The 16,370-nt window shown below is 44.3% G+C and overlaps 2 protein-coding genes across 4 annotated transcripts; one reads left to right on the forward strand and one right to left on the reverse strand.

Annotated features, from left to right (window-relative positions):
• Window positions 1-2,876: 2,876 nt before the first annotated feature.
• GON7 (GON7 subunit of KEOPS complex) lies at window positions 2,877-4,611 on the reverse strand. Of its 2 annotated transcripts, none has more exons than XM_056345529.1 (2): window positions 4,398-4,611; window positions 2,877-4,317 (listed from the first exon to the last, which is right to left on the reverse strand). In XM_056345529.1, exons 1-2 carry the CDS (start codon window positions 4,594-4,596, stop codon window positions 4,199-4,201), a joined length of 318 nt encoding a protein of 105 aa, XP_056201504.1. In that variant the 5' UTR covers window positions 4,597-4,611; the 3' UTR covers window positions 2,877-4,198. The 2 variants fall into 2 exon arrangements, with proteins under 2 accessions (XP_056201504.1, XP_056201503.1); XM_056345528.1 differs by having other exon boundaries at window positions 2,877-4,323.
• Window positions 4,612-4,781: 170 nt separating this feature from the next.
• Window positions 4,782-15,987, forward strand: UBR7 (ubiquitin protein ligase E3 component n-recognin 7). Of its 2 annotated transcripts, XM_056345525.1 has the most exons (11): window positions 4,782-4,964; window positions 5,102-5,235; window positions 5,793-5,853; window positions 7,419-7,514; window positions 8,631-8,684; window positions 9,877-9,982; window positions 11,190-11,374; window positions 11,960-12,091; window positions 12,485-12,647; window positions 13,546-13,607; window positions 14,441-15,987. In XM_056345525.1, the coding sequence occupies exons 1-11, from the start codon at window positions 4,797-4,799 to the stop codon at window positions 14,531-14,533; spliced, it is 1,254 nt and encodes a 417-aa protein (XP_056201500.1). In that variant the 5' UTR covers window positions 4,782-4,796; the 3' UTR covers window positions 14,534-15,987. The 2 variants fall into 2 exon arrangements, with proteins under 2 accessions (XP_056201500.1, XP_056201502.1); XM_056345527.1 differs by lacking the exon at window positions 13,546-13,607.
• Window positions 15,988-16,370: the final 383 nt, after the last annotated feature.

The raw sequence follows: 16,370 nt of genomic DNA on the forward strand, positions 1-16,370 counted from the left end.
AGAGTGCTTGAGCATCATTCTTGGGCAGTCAGAGTGTTAGTTTCATTAGCTCTTTGATCTCCACCAAACAGTCCCTTACAATCTCAGGAAAATACCTGCTGCGTTTTTAAGTGCTTCTGAGCCAGTTCTTCAGTTCCTGTGATGGGGAGAGTGGATCCAGTGAAGAGCATAACTTCAGGCTACAGCCCTTCAAACTTATGTCCAAGTTGCAATAAAATGTGTTCCTTATGACACATTTCTTCCAGCAGTGAAGTTGAACTGCAAGCTTGATTTTTTTTTTTAGGTTTTTTAATTAAAAATGAGGATTGACTTATCCTTGGAACAAAACTTCTGTGTTTGTGCAGGATACCTATTAACTCACCTTATTTTCTCTTGCCTGGTCCATTGATGTCTTAAAAGGATGCTCTCTATTATTCTATTAATTTCTAAAAAATATTGCTTGTCACGTGCCAGTCTTGGATGAGAACCTTTTCCACACATGACCTAATGCATGAAAGCAGTTTAGTAACTTTATCAGGTAGTTTATTTTAAGAACTGTCTCATCTCTCCTTAAAGCTTGCCCTATGATACATCTTTCTTCTGGAAAGAGCGTGCTACAAGCACAAGAAGGTACTTCAACTCTCAGTCCTCAAAGCCTGTGACTAGCCCAGTAATTTTGGTTAGTGAATGTGCCCAAAACCACTGCTCAGTTGTTTATGCTGCTGAGTGTTAACCTAGTTACCATATATTGAGTCCCATGATACATTATTTATGGCCTAACTGCCAAAATAGTGTGTATTTTAGAGAGAATCCGGTATCTGTAGTAGCTTGTGTATAAATTAACTTTTAAGCTAGAATGAGTATAAATTACACAGGGGCTATAACAGGTGAATCACATTCAAACCCCTTTAATGAAAATCGTGAAAATGAGTCTCTCCTTCCCAGGAATTAGGAAAGGTCTTGCACTTTTAGACAATGCCCTGATTATTTGGCATGATGGGATTGCCCCCTTTACCTCATAGAACCATCTGCGTGCCTAATATACTTGTGATTGTATTTGTGATTGTGATTCTTTTAAACACAGAACACGGCAACCTTTTAAATTCGCTTGTGAATTTTAGCCTTGAAGCTGTTCAAACCAGCAAATTCAGTGCTTCAGAGCACTAACAATAGAGTATGCCATATAATCCCAGTCTGTGTGAAGGAGACTTGCTTTGAGATTCTTGCTTTTCTGTTTTGCAACTAGTAAAAGTAGTTGGTTCTCATTTAAATACTACCAAGAATTTAATGTAGTATCACTTCTACTCTTTTAATAGAAACATACCAGTGTTCTCCCCCTTTATTGATAAGGAAACACATCTAGTTCCCTCTGGCTGGTAAGACTAAAGTCTGTTAGTAAGACATACAAACTATACTGAGCAGCATAGGTATGGTTAACGGCTTGTTTTGTGCCAGCCTGAAGTTTGGTTAAGGTACAAAAGCACCAGCATTCTCTCTGAGGTGAAGAGTATGCCATCTTCCTTCCAGTGAGGCTTATCTACTGTACCTAAAACGCAGGGGCCATAGCGGACTTGCGTAAAACCTTTATCCTCTAGGACAGCTTTGTACAGCTCATTGCACACTTTTGGTTTGTAAGTTTTTCTGTCTTCAGAAAATTTTGGAGCCTCTTCCACAGCCATGGAAAAACCTGTGTGCTTCACTGACTTGTGTGCTTGGTTGCTTGGAAAAAGGGTGCCGCAACCAGTGAGCAGCACCAGCTGGTTCTCTGTTGCCCCCTGTACAACTGTTTCCCAGTTGTTTGGCAAGACAGACAGTACAAGAAGTAGGAGACTGCAAGTGCTTTTGGGGGAGAAAGGGGCTCCCCAGAAGGGGTTCAGAACACAGTTGTAAGGTAGGTCCTAAAACACATGGAGGGGGGAAAGCGGAAAAAAAAAAATCTAAAGAACAAACCCATCATCATCACACTAAAGTTTTCTGTGCCTAGTTACCTTACAGCAACTCTCAGAAAAATGAAATTAGCTGTTGAGCTAGGGCACTTGACACAAGCAAACGTACAGGTTAGAATTATTAAGGGCCTCCTGAAGCTTTAGTACACTTTTCATTGTTTTAAGTTTTTGTGGTTGCAATGAGGAGTAGAAATGCTTCTTTAAAGGCAAAACGTGAATAGTTGTTCTTGACCCAATGCTCATTGATGTTATCTGGAGCTCAGGTGCACTGTGTTACTGTGTCCAGGTTAACAGAAAAAAAAAAAATTGCCATTACCTGCATTTGCTCCCACACTGGTAAAGTTAGGGTTTGTTGCTTTAGACCTGAAGTTTTGTGCCCATGATGTGCCAGTGGACTATTCACACAAAGTTTATATATAAGGCCACAAATTCATGCCTAATGTTAAATGTTGCTTGTTAGCTATTCCACAGTTCACATCGTTGTTGAGAGTGTTTAGGACTGTAGTGGGGGGCAGGAAGGGAAAACACAACTTTCAAATGTAGCTCTACAAGCTTCCAGGGCTGCAGAACAGGGCTTATAAAAGATGTCAACACTTTCTGATAACGTTATCAAGGCTGGGTGTTTTTTGTACCAAGTGTTGCCTTTTCCATTTTGATAAGCCACTTCCTCCAATAAATTATCTACCCTAAAACGCTTAAGTATTTTATCACTTTATGATTTTCCAGCCTGACAAGAGATCAGAATTTGTGTAATTTTCCCCTCACCCTAGGTCCTCAGCAGCTAAAGCCCCTAGTCTTCAGAGTTGGTTTTTTCGCCTGTTATCCTCTGTCATACCTGCTAATAGAAAAACGAGTGTGAATTTCTTAGAATAAGAGTACATAACTATTGAAAATGTTTACTGGACCTCATTTTCAATACACACACTCGCATTTCAAATGAACACAGATAACTTTGTGCTCATAAAAATTCATTATTTATTCTGACACTTTGTCCTCTGTACACAAGTCTCAAGATTTGTTCAGTTTCCATAATACACAAACTATACCAGTGGAACACATGAGGAGAAAAATAAAAAGCTTTTCACTCTACTAAATCAGTTATTTCTGCTAAACTTGACTCTCAGGCTCCACAGTAAGCTTTATGGACTGGCTCTCAAGAACATTTTATGCCTGTTCACAGAAGCATGCACCTAAAAAAACCTGGGAATTAAAGTAACATACAAGCATTGATAACTTTCCCCTTGCCAGAAGCATCTGTTACCCTTGATGACATTCCACATGCTGCATTATAATCACTAGAAAGAAAAACTACCTTAGCAGAGGAATAGGGTATACAGCCAAGAACTGTTACACATAATGTGCTCTGAGCTGTTACCCTAGTATTTACTTTCTCACCCTCTTAAACTACAGCAATCAGTGTAGAACCCTACTACATTTTCCCCAGTTTCTGCCCAAAGTTTTTTCTTACTTTTAGGCAATGTTGACAGTTCTGCATAGACAGACTATAAAGCTGTGATGTTTGCTTTTTTTGACTTAGCTACCAAATAAGCCTACCACAAACAGGCTTAGGACAGATAGCAGGTTTTTAAATGTGGAACTTTAAAGACACATGCTGGCTTGTCACTTCCCTGGCTGTCAAAAAAAATTGAGGATTTTTTGAAACCAAGATTCCCAACTTTTTCTACCTATGTTGTCTATGCTCTTTTCCAGGAAGATACTCAATTGATGTGTGACTACAGCTTTCAGATGCCAGGCAACAATAACCTTCCATAGCAGGACTGTACAGGGCTCTTGTAGGACTGTTCAGGAATGGAAACAGTCCTAGCTGTGGTTTTTTTTTTTATTTTGAATACTGTAGTGGTCTTCTCTTGCTCTCTCTCCATACAAATGAAAGTTATCTGTTACCATCTTAAGATCATACCTGACAAAGTACATCTTTATAGATTTTATTACTTTATCTTAAAAGTTTAAGTCACATGAAAAAAGAATGACTTGGCAAAAGTCACTAAAAGCGTAGCAGTCAGAAGACTTGCAAGAACAGTTTCATATTTCTTAGCTTGTTTGCTAAAACCTCTTCTCGACCTAAGGCTGGTACCCTGCAAGCCACACCCCGCTGACACCAAGGCGCATCCTCTCCTAAGGCCTCCGTGCTAAAACAGCACCGGGGTGGCCATGTCACCTCCCGAAGACGGGCAGCCCCTGCCCCACCGGGGCACCGCACCCGGGGCCGCCTGCGGCCCTTCCAGGCCTACGCTGGGCGCCCGAGGCCGGGCTCAGGGCTGCTGGACCTTCGTCCGCTTCGGCGGTGGGTCCTCAGCGCTCGCCTTCGCGTCGGTGCAGTTCTCATCTTCATCTTCCAACTCCTCGTCGTCGTCGTCGTCGTCGTCGTCGGCTTCACCTGCCAGGGTTCAGGCGGGGCGCGGGTGAGCGCTGACCCGGGGCCCCCGCCCACCCCCGCCGGCCGCCACTCACCGCGCGGCCCGCCGCCGCCTGCCGCCTCTCTCTCCTCCTGCACCAGGGGCGCCAGCAGCTCCGCCACCCGCTGCTGCAGTTCGGCCAGGCCGCGCCGCAGCCCGCGCAGCTGCTCGCCCTCGCCCTCCTCCGCCGGGCACGGCACCCGCACCGACCGCGTCTGCCCGTCGCGGCCCTTCAGCTCCGCCACCAGCTCCATGCCGCCGCCGCCGCGCGGCCGGAAGCGCGCGCGGCCCGCGCCCCGCCCCGCCCGCCGGTCACGTGCCCGCCGCCCGCCTGCCGCGTGAACGCGCGGCCCCGGTCACGTGGGGCGCGCAGTTCCGCTTCCGCTGTGGCGCCCCCTGGTGCCTCAGTCGCGTGCTTCCCGCCTCGGCTCTCCCTCGGCCTCGCGTCCCGGCGATGGAGGCGGCGGCGGCGGAGGGCGCCGAGCCGGGCGGCGGCTGCTGGGGCGGCGGGGAGGAGCCCGTGGTCTCCTTGGCGGAGGTGCTGGCGGAGAACGAGGAGCTCGAGAAGGAAGCGCGGGCCGTGCTGGGGGGCAGCGACCACGAGCGCTGCAGCTACTCCCAGGTGGGGGCGGGGCCGGCGCCGCGGGGGGCGGGGCGGAGCAGGGCCGGGGGCGGGGCGGGGCGCCGCGGGGGCGGGGCCGCCCGGGGCCGGGACCCCCCCCGGCGGCCCCCGTAGCCTGAGCCGGTGTCGCCCCGCAGGGCGCGGTGAAGAGGCAGGCGCTGTACGCCTGCAGCACCTGCACGCCGCCCGGCGGGGAGCCGGCGGGGATCTGCCTGGCCTGCAGCTACGAGTGCCACGGCACCCACCGCCTCTTCGAGCTCTACACCAAGAGGTACGGCGGGGGCGCGGGCGCGGGCGCGTGCCCGTCCCGGCGGCGGGAAGCGCGCGCGCGTGCGCGGCGGGGGGGCGGGGGCGGCTCGCGGCGGGGCGGGGCGGGCGCCGCGACTCCCTGCGCGGGCCGTGTGGGCGGAGGTCCGTGAGGAGCCCCTGTTCCCCGTGCGCCCGGCGCGGCAGCCCTGCGTGAGGGACTGCGCGGGGGACGGGGGCTTAACCGCCGCCGTGGGGCTTAACCGCCCGCCGGGTCCCGCCTGGGAGCCGAGCCGCCTCAGGCCCCCTGCGAGTGCGGTGAGCCGCGCCGGGATTAGCCGCGCCGCTGCGGCCTCCCGCCCGGGCGCTCTGGCAAGCGGTGGCGCTAGCCGAGACCTGCCGGGGACACGGCGTGAGGGGGTAAAGCTGCAAGGCCCTTTGGGCGGTTCTGACTGATGCTGTTGAAATAGTTGCCACGGTATTTTTATGTCTGCAAATAAACTGCCGGGAGTTGTTATAAACACAAAAACTAATCTGTTTTCAGTTAATAAAAAACCTGAAGTGCTGTGTTTTTCTTTCCAGGAACTTTCGCTGTGACTGTGGAAACAGCAAGTTCAAAAATCTGCAGTGCAAGTTACTCCCAGTAAGTTCAGGCATAGGTTTCGTACATTCAGAATCAAAATAACAGTCTTGGGAGGCTGGTGTGTTCCTCAGCCGGTGCTGACTCATGTGATGGCTCTGCTTTTCCCAGCAAGTTAAACAAGGTGGGAGTATTACAGCAGGAGATATGACTGTTGAGGGACTGAAGGGAAATGTTGCCAGGAGAGAGAACATTTGATCCTTGTTATCCGTGAATGCAGCAGTTCTACGTCAGTGCTCAGCGTAATGCCAGGAATGTGTTGTGGTGCCTGCACTAATACATCTCATTAGCTTTAAGCTGGCTGTAGAGCCTTTTGGGTGTGGGTGTGCAGGTGCATGAAGGAAATTTAAGGTTGTCCTGCTGTCAGAGGGATGGTTCTCTCCCCTTCTTTGTGGTGGCAGTAGTGCTCTGATCTTTTTTGATAGCTTCTCACCACAGCCTACTGCTGGCATAGTTTTCTACTGTGTGAAGCTCCCTGTGCTTTTGTACTTGGCGGGCGTTTTGGACTCGTCAAGTAGTTGGTAGCCTTCTAGGAAGCAGTGATAGGAAGCAGCCTTGTCTGCAGTGCTGCTCCCAGGGTAATAAGTCCAAATGTAGAAACAGCCAGTGGTTTTGCGTATGCCCATTTTGTTCTGGCACAATGGGGGCGGATCCGGAGCTAGTCAGCCTAGGGCGACAGTCCAGTACTCCCTACAGAGACACCTGTGACAATTTTAAGATGTTATTGTTTCTCATTTGAGTCAACACAGCAGATCATGTGGTTGTGCCTCCTCTTTCAGTTTACTGCAAAATAAACTGTATAGGTTAAGTGACCTTCAGCATGTGTCTGTTTGTCTGGCTGACTTCATGGAGGCTGGGTGACTGCATTATCCGTTCTTCCTTTGCCGGAAAAGTGGTAGAAAGCTTTTTATGGTAACATTGTAAATGGTCACAGCTGTTCCTCCAGGGGCCAGTGGTGGTCTTAGGCTGCAACTTGTGCAGTTGTGAAGCCCTGTGGCTGCAACTGTATTAGCTTTATTTTTTTAGTGGGATTACATGTGATAGAATTTAATTCAGCATGTTTTGTAATTTAGATAATCCTCTCCTGTAGAGTGAGGCTTATATGGTACGAATTTAGTGGAAGCTCAGTGGTTAAATGAAACAAAGTTGGGTTTGGATCACAGTCTGGATGTTTAAAAAAAAAATGGAGGGGAAGATGCACAGTAAATCTACAGTTGTTGCTATAATGGCAGCAGGCAGGCGTGTTTGGTGATCAAAACTCTTATATTGTTTTAGAATAGCAGTAGCTTGACAAACACCATGATTGGCATTTGTTACAAATGTGGAAAGACTTTTTTCTCTTTCCTTTTGAACTTCACTATTCTTGACATGCCCTGTGTGCTGCTCACTGTATAGAACAGGTGTCTAGATAGTATCTTTCCTTTCGGATCTTGAAGCTGATGAGTATAGTGATTGCCTTTAGGAATTTACAGTGGAACAGGAGTTGTTTTTTTCTAGATAATAGTTCTTTTCTTTTTTCTGTGCTTCACTGCATTGTTTATTGAGACATCTTTTTCCTTTCCCCATAGGAAAAGGGGAAGGTGAATTCAGGAAATAAGTATAATGACAATTTCTATGGATTATACTGTACTTGTAAAAGACCTTATCCTGATCCTGAAGATGAGGTAAGAAACACAAAACCCAGTAGTAATCATATATAGATGGTATTTATGCAAAGTAATGTGCAAAGGGTGGTCGCTAAGATGCTTTGCAGGGAAGAGCCTGCTTTAAGAAATCTTAGGTTCCGTATTGCTTTTGGTTGTCATGTGCTGTATGAGGTAATTACTTTATCAGTTCTTTTTTAAATAGTAGGATATGTTTATGCCTTCAAGACAGATGAGGAGGACAAATCATCATTTGGACAAAATGCTACCGCAGTTCTGTCTGCTTTTCTCTCTCTAAAGTTACAGAGTTCCCTTAGGGAGTGAGTTTCTTATCATCATCTTGAGAGACGTGGCAAGCAAACGCATTAGGAGAGACCAGAATCTGCTTCCTCTTACCTGCAACAGTGCTCTGACAAGGCTTCTGGGATGGGAAGAGTCTGTCCTGTAGCACTGGCTTTAGTTATCCATTATGGTAGCCAGAACACTTTTTCTCTGCCTGAAGTACTAAAATCTACCAGCTGGTTTGTACACACACACTTTTGTTTGCAGTCCTGGAAGTTAGGTGTTTTAAAGAATAAGGAAGGTGCAAGTCTTTCAAATCCAAAGAAGTATTTTATAAACTCACCTCTCTGAAGTTCAGAGATAGCTAAACATTTCTAATGAAATCATTAATAATTGTTTCATAACAAAGCAGTTTGTACTGTACTGCATTGTGGACAGTTAAGTTAGGATTCTGGCATTCCTATATAAACCTGATGAGATGATTATCAATATCTTTCTTTTGCTAAGCTGCATGTTCGTGCATTGCTGTTTACAGGAAGAAAGATACCAATAATGTAGTTGCTTTTATCAGCTCTTTTGTGTGAGGATGCCTTGCTCTTCTGGCAAAACTAGTTTTGTAATAATAAATGGAAATTTCCACAGTCCTGATAATAAGACAAATTACATATGCTATTGAACTTCAGGGAAGCAAACTGACTAATGAAGCAGTAACTAATTATTAATGGCAGCTCCCTGTGGGCGAGTAAAGAGGGAAATGCAACTCACTTGAGCAGGCTTTGCAAAATACTGTAGTTTGAGGCTTGTGAAAGATTCTGGAGGTCGCTATTAATGCTAACAATATGACCGTTCATCTAGATTCCAGATGAGATGATCCAATGCATAGTTTGTGAAGACTGGTTCCATGGAAGGGTAAGGAAACTATAAGTAGCAGAATTTCCATTTGCATAGAAATAAGTTCGTTAAGTCTGTATGGTTATTCTTACTTGGGAAGGCTTGCCGTAATTCTCAAAAGATTATTACTCTTTTCATTCTATGCGAAGAAATATTGAAAGTTGAATCTTGCACTGCTGTATGCTCTAGTCCCGTCCCCCCCCCCCAAAAAAAATAGCAAGAGTTCTACCTTTTTGAAGGTTACTGCTACAGAATAAAACAATAACTTTAGAATTTTCCAGGTAAAGAGACAGTTATAATCAGTAAAATCAGTGAGGAAAAGATTCTTGCTCTGAGGCACATCATTATCAACCACCTGAATAGTTCTTCATTCAAAAGAATGCTTTTTGAACTGTAATTCCTTTACGTAGCAAGGAACAAACTGTGCTGTTAGTTCCTGATTATGAACTTTAGGGAAATCTTTTAAAAGCAGCTCAGCACTTCAGTGAGTGCCCTACTTAAGGTGTAAGCGTTTAGGATTCAGCCTCTTGTGCCTTGAAGGGCATGAATGAAATTCCATGTTTGAAGCTGCAGGTTCAAAGAATTAACTGAAGCCAATTTTTTTTTTTAATGCGTTCTGTAGATAAACTCTATGATTCTTTTGTGTAAATGTATGTATGAAGAATGTTATGCTGCATACTGTGAGCTTTGCAAGAACGCTTTTCAAAAGAAAGCTGCTGAGCGCTTTTAATTACCTAAATAGTTCTCACCAGTTTGTGACGGACTTTGGGACCTAATTCTTCTCAAGGTCAGTAAGTGATCAATGTGAAGACTTAACAGTCTCTTACACATAAGGAAGCAATCATAAAAAGTTATTTAAGAGTTTAAATTTGCAGTGTGCAAGAGGTATCTTCACCTGTCCTATGTTTAGGGCAGTTTAGAAGAATATCATTTAGAAAGGAGATAAAAGATAGCAGTGAGATTTCTGGGTATGTAGAAGGCATAAAGGGCTGCAGACAAATAGAGAATTATTTAATTTTTTTCATTGGAATTTTTATCAGCTCTTTCCAGTCTTTTAAGTTATACTGATAATCATTGTAGGAAGTTAGCAGGAGTGTATGCTTGTGCTGAAAATGGGATGACAGTTGACATTTTACTTCCTCTAAACCTAGAGCAGACTCTGTTATTGCAGCGAATGCTTCACTGCTGCGTGCTTGTTTCTTTTTGATAGCATCTTGGTGCAGTTCCCCCTGAAAGTGGAGACTTCCATGAAATGGTATGCCAAGCCTGCATGAATCGCTGCCATTTCCTGTGGGCTTATGCATCACAATTAGCAGGTAAAGAAAATTAAGATATCTGAGCCAATATTTTGTTAGCATGTATTTCTCATGTGTGGTTGATTAACGATGTAATACTGCTGAAGTGGTTGGAGAAATGATCCTCATTATATTGGACAGTAGCTTTCAGCTGTGAAATACGTGGGGCTGCAGTAACTGTTCTGTAAAAAAAATATTAAAATGCAGTTCTTGTTCCTAAACTTAATTCTGTGGTGCTCACTCTTACTTATTTTAGCAAGGATGTGCTAGCACATAGATGGATGAAGATTTAATACTTGTCTTGAGGAACTTAATTTCTAAACTGGATCAAAGAACTGAAGAGCCTTCCTAAGGAAAGCATTGAGGCAAACAGCTGAATTTAAGAGGCTCTGAGCAGCAAAGAGTGAATGATAGTGACCTGAAATGAATGTGTAAAGTCTTAATTTGAGTAGAGCTGGGGCTGTGCTCAGGACATGTGTTCCCTGTGGTTGCACCAGGCCTCTGTCTGCTATGTAGTCTCTGCAGAGCAGAAGGGTAGAAAACTTGATTTCTGTGGAAGGAGCTGGTTTTACATAGTCTCCTAAATGTTGCCTATATTATCTGGTGATTGGTCTAGTGCTAGAAATTTCAGTGGTAATTTTAAGGATTCCAAGCTGGCCTACCTGCAGTTCTCTTCCTTCCAATGCAAATACAGTACAAGATGGGGTTTTTTTCTTTGTTTTTGGTTTTCCTCCTTTTAACCAGCTGTGTCACAGGGCACACATTTGAATTGATATCGAAAGAAAAACTTGTTTTAAATAAGGAGGTGGTGATTTTTTGGGGTGTGTGTCTGGAGCAAAGGAAGGACTCTGACACAGAGTCGGCAAAAAAGTGCACGACAGCTACTGAGCCTGCAATATCTATCAAGGGGTGCCAAGGACAAGCATCTTAGTACAAAACTATCTCAAATTGTGATACTCTTTTCCCTCTTCTAGGGCTTAGATTTTAGGAAGCAGTATATTTTAGCATAGGAATATGAGAGATGGAGAAGGCTATGGTGAGAGAGGAAGCAGTTTCTTTGTATACCTAGGTGACTGTCTTTGGACAGCTGTAGAGTGTCCGGGCTCTGCAGTGTATGAGGCGATCTAGGTGCCTTTTGACACTGCACTGTAAAGCAGAGAGAATGTCTGTGGTAGCCTGTATGTTGTCTGGCACCGTATGTTCATTTACGTGGGTATGTATCTTCCAGTTCCTGCTTTGACCAAAGTGAACTCCCGTGAAGATGAAGGGATTGTCTTGAAGGTTGAGGAAAGTGAAGAGCAGAAAAAAGAAATAAAAAAAGAAAATGGAGCAGAACGTGAAGAAACGAAGGAGGAAAAGCAAACAGAACAGTTTAATGAACCATCCACTAGCTCTGGGTCTGCCTGTACAGAGGTAAAATGTGCTGCCTTTTCTGTCCTCTGCATTTCATAATGATGATCGGTGAAGTAAAGCCCACCTCTGTCTGTGTAGGTTCTGTGGAGGGGTAAATGCTTTCAGTCTGTTTCTGTGCTCCTGTTCAGTCGCTGACACTTCAAACACGCGGTCTCTGTGGAGCACAGTGTAGGCTGTGGAACGTGGTTGTAGAAGTGGGTGACAAGGGTGTAACATCTGTTTGCAGATAGGTTAGATCCATCTCTTCCTGTCAGCCACCTGGCCTTGGTGTTGAGGTAACCTCTGAGTTTGTTCTGATGCAGGGGTATTATGCATTGTGGCTGCATTTGTAGGATAGTCCAGCTCTAATTCCTTACACATTTATGGCTATTGCAGTACACTTCTACTGAAATTTCCAGTGGGAAGTGCTAAAACCACATCAGAATCCTCCTGTGCGTGAAATGGTAATGTGAGTTGTTTGTAGAAATAAATGTGTCTGAGACAAAAGGAAAACCTTACATGGGGAAAATGACATGCTGGGCTGGATAGAGCAGAGTGTATTTGGAGTGACACGACAGAGCACTGAATACTCTCATTTTAATTCAGGTAGTTACTAAGAGTGAGGAGCCAGTCTGCAAGCTGAAAGAACTCCAAAGCAAGCAATTTTTAAAAAAAGATACTGCCACCTTTTGGCCATCGAACTGGAGAAGCAAATTATGCACCTGTGAAGACTGTTTGGTAGGTATTTTCTCTCTGTTATGATCATTGATGTGGCAGAGGCCAGGAGGTCTCAAACAATCTTTGAAGAGAAGCTTCATGGTGGATAAAATCTATGTAAATGCTCTTAACTCTGCATATAAACACCTAACCACACCCCCGCTAAAGAAACACACTGAATCCTTTGGAATTAATACAGCATGAAGGAACTTCTAAACATTTGTATTTTCTTTGCTGCTTAAATCCAATAGTGCTTTGGAAGTCCTTACCAGGAGATGTCTGAAATGCTGGATGCAAAATACATATTGTTTTTGTTGTTGCTGTTTGTGATACTAAACACAAAAAGGATTGGGGAAGAGCATCACCATCTGAGAAGTTTTATAATGCAGAAGTAAATTTTACTTTATTCTTCAGAAAATGTATTCGGAGCTTGAAGTGCAGTTCCTGACAGATGAATGTGACACTGTCTTGGCTTATGAAAATAAAGGTACCAGTGACCAAGAAACAGAGAGGAGAGATCCTTTAATGGACACCCTTAACAGCATGAACAGAGTCCAGCAAGTAGAACTCATCTGTGGTAAATACAGCTTCATTTTTAGAATTTGCCTTAACACTTGAACTGAACAGTTTCCCATAAAAGATTAGTATCGGGTCTTGCCGTGTGATGTCAGACTTTTTTTGAAGTGACACGTAGAAGACTGCATGACAGATTGCGTGCCTCCATCAGGATTACTCTAGAGAAGTTTGTCTTCTTTTAATGTAGGTCAAGGAACTAGATGGTGCGGGAACTTTTCCCCTGTTTAACATCTTAGGTATTGTATTGATAGTAATTTCTTGTAACGTGAATATTTAAACATTAATTTACACTTCAGCTGTCTGGGTTATTTCTCTTACCCTGCACTGCTGTTTGCTAGTCTCCTGTTGCCTGGGGGCGCGGTGGCCTTGTGGAGCTGTGGTGCAGGGTGCTCCCTGGAAGCTCTCCTGCAGGATATGTCTACAAGGCAGCACTGGGGTATTTTATAACTGGAGCCTTGTTTCCCTCCTCTGAGTGAGGCGTTTGCACTCTGGTGGGGACAGTTGCCCAGTCCTGAGCTTCCAGGCTGGGACTTCCCACCATGACCCATGCGAGCTTTTGCAATGGGAAGTTGGGAGCAGGGGCAGGCTTTTAATCAATTGTACTAGTTCAGTCACTGAACTTCTGTACGTTTCTCTGAAGATCAACCCGAACAGATACTCGGACTGTGTAGGCTAGTCTGATAAATTATTTGTCTGCTCATGTTTACCTGGACTTGCCTTTATTATTATTTATAATCCAGTTTAAACCTAGATTTGTCTCACGTAAATGAAACAAATGGCAAGAGGAAGTAGAACAAGTTGTCTTCTTGAACCAGTGTTAAACTAAAGCTGGATATCTTCTTGTTTTGTTTTTGTTTGCTTGTTTTTCTTCTTTCCCTTGCTTTCACTTCTCCATCCAGAATACAATGATTTAAAGACAGAACTGACTGACTATCTCAGGAGATTTGCAGATGAGGGAACGGTAAGGTGCAACTTGCAGAATTCGTTTGCCAGAAAATATGTTTTAAAGTACTGTTGAGGGGTGGGTGCTGAATACTATGATGCTATGTTAGAATATTTTTTTTTCCTGTCTCTTGGAGTTGCTGGCACTGCAGTAGAAATTAGAAATTCCTGATTTAATTGGAATTTAAAAGTTGTGTTTCCTTAATGACGTTGTTGAGAGGTAACAGGGACCTTACAGAAATCAGTCTATAAAGTACTGAGGCTAATTCTTAAATTTAAATGGAACTTCTGTTGCTCTAGGAGAAGTATGCTGGAAAAAAAGCTCTTAACCTTTATGGATTTTTTTAGAGTGAATTTATACCCTTAGAAGAGTAAGGACCGACTGAATACTGGCAAACAGTCTTGTCAGTTGTTTTCCTGGAGGAATTTGCATGCTGCTGTTAGTCAACACATGCATTTTGTTGGCTTATTTGCTAATTACCATTCTTAGTTATATCATAATGAGTCTGAAGTGAGCTAGTGAAAATCTTGCTTTGTCTTAATTTTTCAGATGATAAAAGCCAATGGTCAAGCCCATTAAAAATCCCATCAGGAGCTTTGCTGCATGTGCTCATCCTGCCTTTGGGGAGCTTGTTTCTCTGTATCCTCTTACAATAGGATGTGGGCATTAATTGTCTCCTTCGGGTACAACAGGAAGGCTGTTTTGCTGGCTGTATCAGGGAGGTTTCAGGATACTTGCTTGTATAAGCTTTGTGTATTTGCACGTGGGATGCGTGCAAGAAAAAAAAAAAAGGATTGCTTAATTTATTAAATTCTTGTGTCACAAATTGGGTTTCACCTTGCTTCCCCTAGGTGGTTAAAAGAGAAGACATTCAGCACTTCTTTGAAGAATTTCAGTCACGGAAAAGAAGACGGACTAACAGGATGCAGTACTACTGTAGTTAGACTGAGAGGGTTTGAGTCTGAAAGGACAACTGGGAAAACAACATTCATTGGCAAACAGAAGAGGCATCTTCAGTATTTGGCTTCTCATCAAAATCCAGCTGTCCAAGAAACATCTTCATTTTGTCTCATACTTCCTTTATTTGTAGTGACTAAATTGTGCTCTTAACAGGTACATTGCATTTCTAGGGGTTTCAGTACTGATCGACTTTGCATTCCTGTGAAAGCTGGCCTCATCTCAAGGGAGAGGACGCCTTGCACAAGAACAGCGTGCCACCCTTTATTCCCTTTAGCCTTTCACCTGTTTTACTTTAGTGCCTATAGCTGTATGTTGCACCCCAGCCTGGGAGGGTCTGCCTGCCCACCCTCTCCTCTGTACAGTGCAGGGAATACCCCCTCAGTGTGCTTTGCAGGACTGGAGCGTGCTGCTTTCCTGCTTTAAAAGGCTCTGTGTCATCTCTTTGGGGTGTAGCGACTAGTGACGGCTCCCTGCACAAAGTATGTGTCTATTGACCACGCAGAGGGAGGCGCAGCTCTTTAAAGGGTAAAGCAGGCACGTGTTTTGGTTACGGCTGTTGAGTGAAATTGCCTCCCAACATCTTGGTTGCATCAGGTGCACTGAACAGCCCTGCACTTGTGCATGCTCACGCACCGCTGTGGCAGCGCTCCCTAGGCAGGTGAGAAATGAGGAGCCATAGGTTAAGGCTGATGCAACAGAATGTTCTCTGGTTTTATAAAATTCAAAAATTTTGTTTCTGATATTGTACAGTGGTGTTTTACATGCAACATATTGTCATACAAACTTTATCCACTCTCTAGAATATAAACAATATCTAGGAGGAGGTACTAAATGACAAATGAAGCATCAGGTGGGGGTGGCACAGGACTTCTAATGGGCTTTGATTTTAAAAACTAGCCTACTGCAAATAATTCTACTTCATAAATGTTCCTGAAAACACTGCAGCATCCTGATATTTTGCTACAGTATGAGATGTGTGATCTTTTTATGGTCACTGTGATAATAATGGAACAGGAGATGTTTCACTGACTTAATCTACACTTAGCTACAATTAAATATTGACTTTTCATAAGTTTGGAGCCTAATGTAGTTTTTAGTTTTTCTTAAAGTATGTTTTGGGGTTTGTGGGTAAAGAAGTTCTAATTTTTAACTCCTGCTTTATGTAGTTGGAGGATTTACCATGGGGTATTATCCTGCTTTTGAGAAGAAAAATCAGACCTTTATCTATCATTCTCCCTATTCGTTTTGGACCACTTTTTATTTGCAATAGCTAGTTCTAGCATAGAGGCTCAGTTCATTGGTTTGTTTCATGCGAGATGACTAGTTGCTTTTACATTTAACTCTGGGTATTGTATGTGCTTTTTTTGTAGCAGCTGTTAGGGGAGTTGTACTTATCTAATTACACTATCTAAAAATTAAATGACTGTTCAAGTTATAATGTCTTGGTTTTGGTAGTGGTTTTTGTTTTTTTTTTTCTGATGTGCTGCTGTAGTGTTTTGTTTCCATCCACAACCCAGACCCCCCCAGGGCAGAGCGGTGAAGATGACTGGGGAGCCACATGGCCAAGACACACCAGGGGGGCAGAGTCAAGCCAAGCCCCGTGTTCCTGGCCCTCTGCATCCCCCCCCCAGATCCAGGCCATTGCAGCCAGGTGTGGAACAACAGCTGGCAGGGGGCTTGTGAGTACAGCCTTGAGCAGGAGAAAAAGCAGATTTCTGCTGCGTTTAGTTGATTCACTAGAAGGGTCGGGTGTCAGGGGGAAGGTGCCCCAAGGCAGATGCTGTCCTGGGTCCCACACCTCTTTGCTCACATCACCCTGAA

This window comes from Falco biarmicus, chromosome 7 (assembly GCF_023638135.1).
Source record: "Falco biarmicus isolate bFalBia1 chromosome 7, bFalBia1.pri, whole genome shotgun sequence".
Lineage (NCBI taxonomy): Eukaryota > Metazoa > Chordata > Aves > Falconiformes > Falconidae > Falco > Falco biarmicus.

Excerpts from the sequence above, each read along its gene's own strand:
- GON7 (XM_056345528.1), bottom strand. The coding sequence starts at position 4,596 with ATGGAGCTGGTGGCGGAGCTGAAGGGCCGCGACGGGCAGACGCGGTCG. Across the intron at positions 4,324-4,397 it reads AGGCGGCGGCGGGCCGCGCG|GTGAAGCCGACGACGACGAC; the intron begins GTGAGTGGCGGC and ends GAACCCTGGCAG.
- UBR7 (XM_056345525.1), top strand. The coding sequence starts at position 4,797 with ATGGAGGCGGCGGCGGCGGAGGGCGCCGAGCCGGGCGGCGGCTGCTGG. Across the intron at positions 7,515-8,630 it reads ATCCTGATCCTGAAGATGAG|ATTCCAGATGAGATGATCCA; the intron begins GTAAGAAACACA and ends CCGTTCATCTAG. Across the intron at positions 12,648-13,545 it reads GCAAGTAGAACTCATCTGTG|AATACAATGATTTAAAGACA; the intron begins GTAAATACAGCT and ends TTCTCCATCCAG.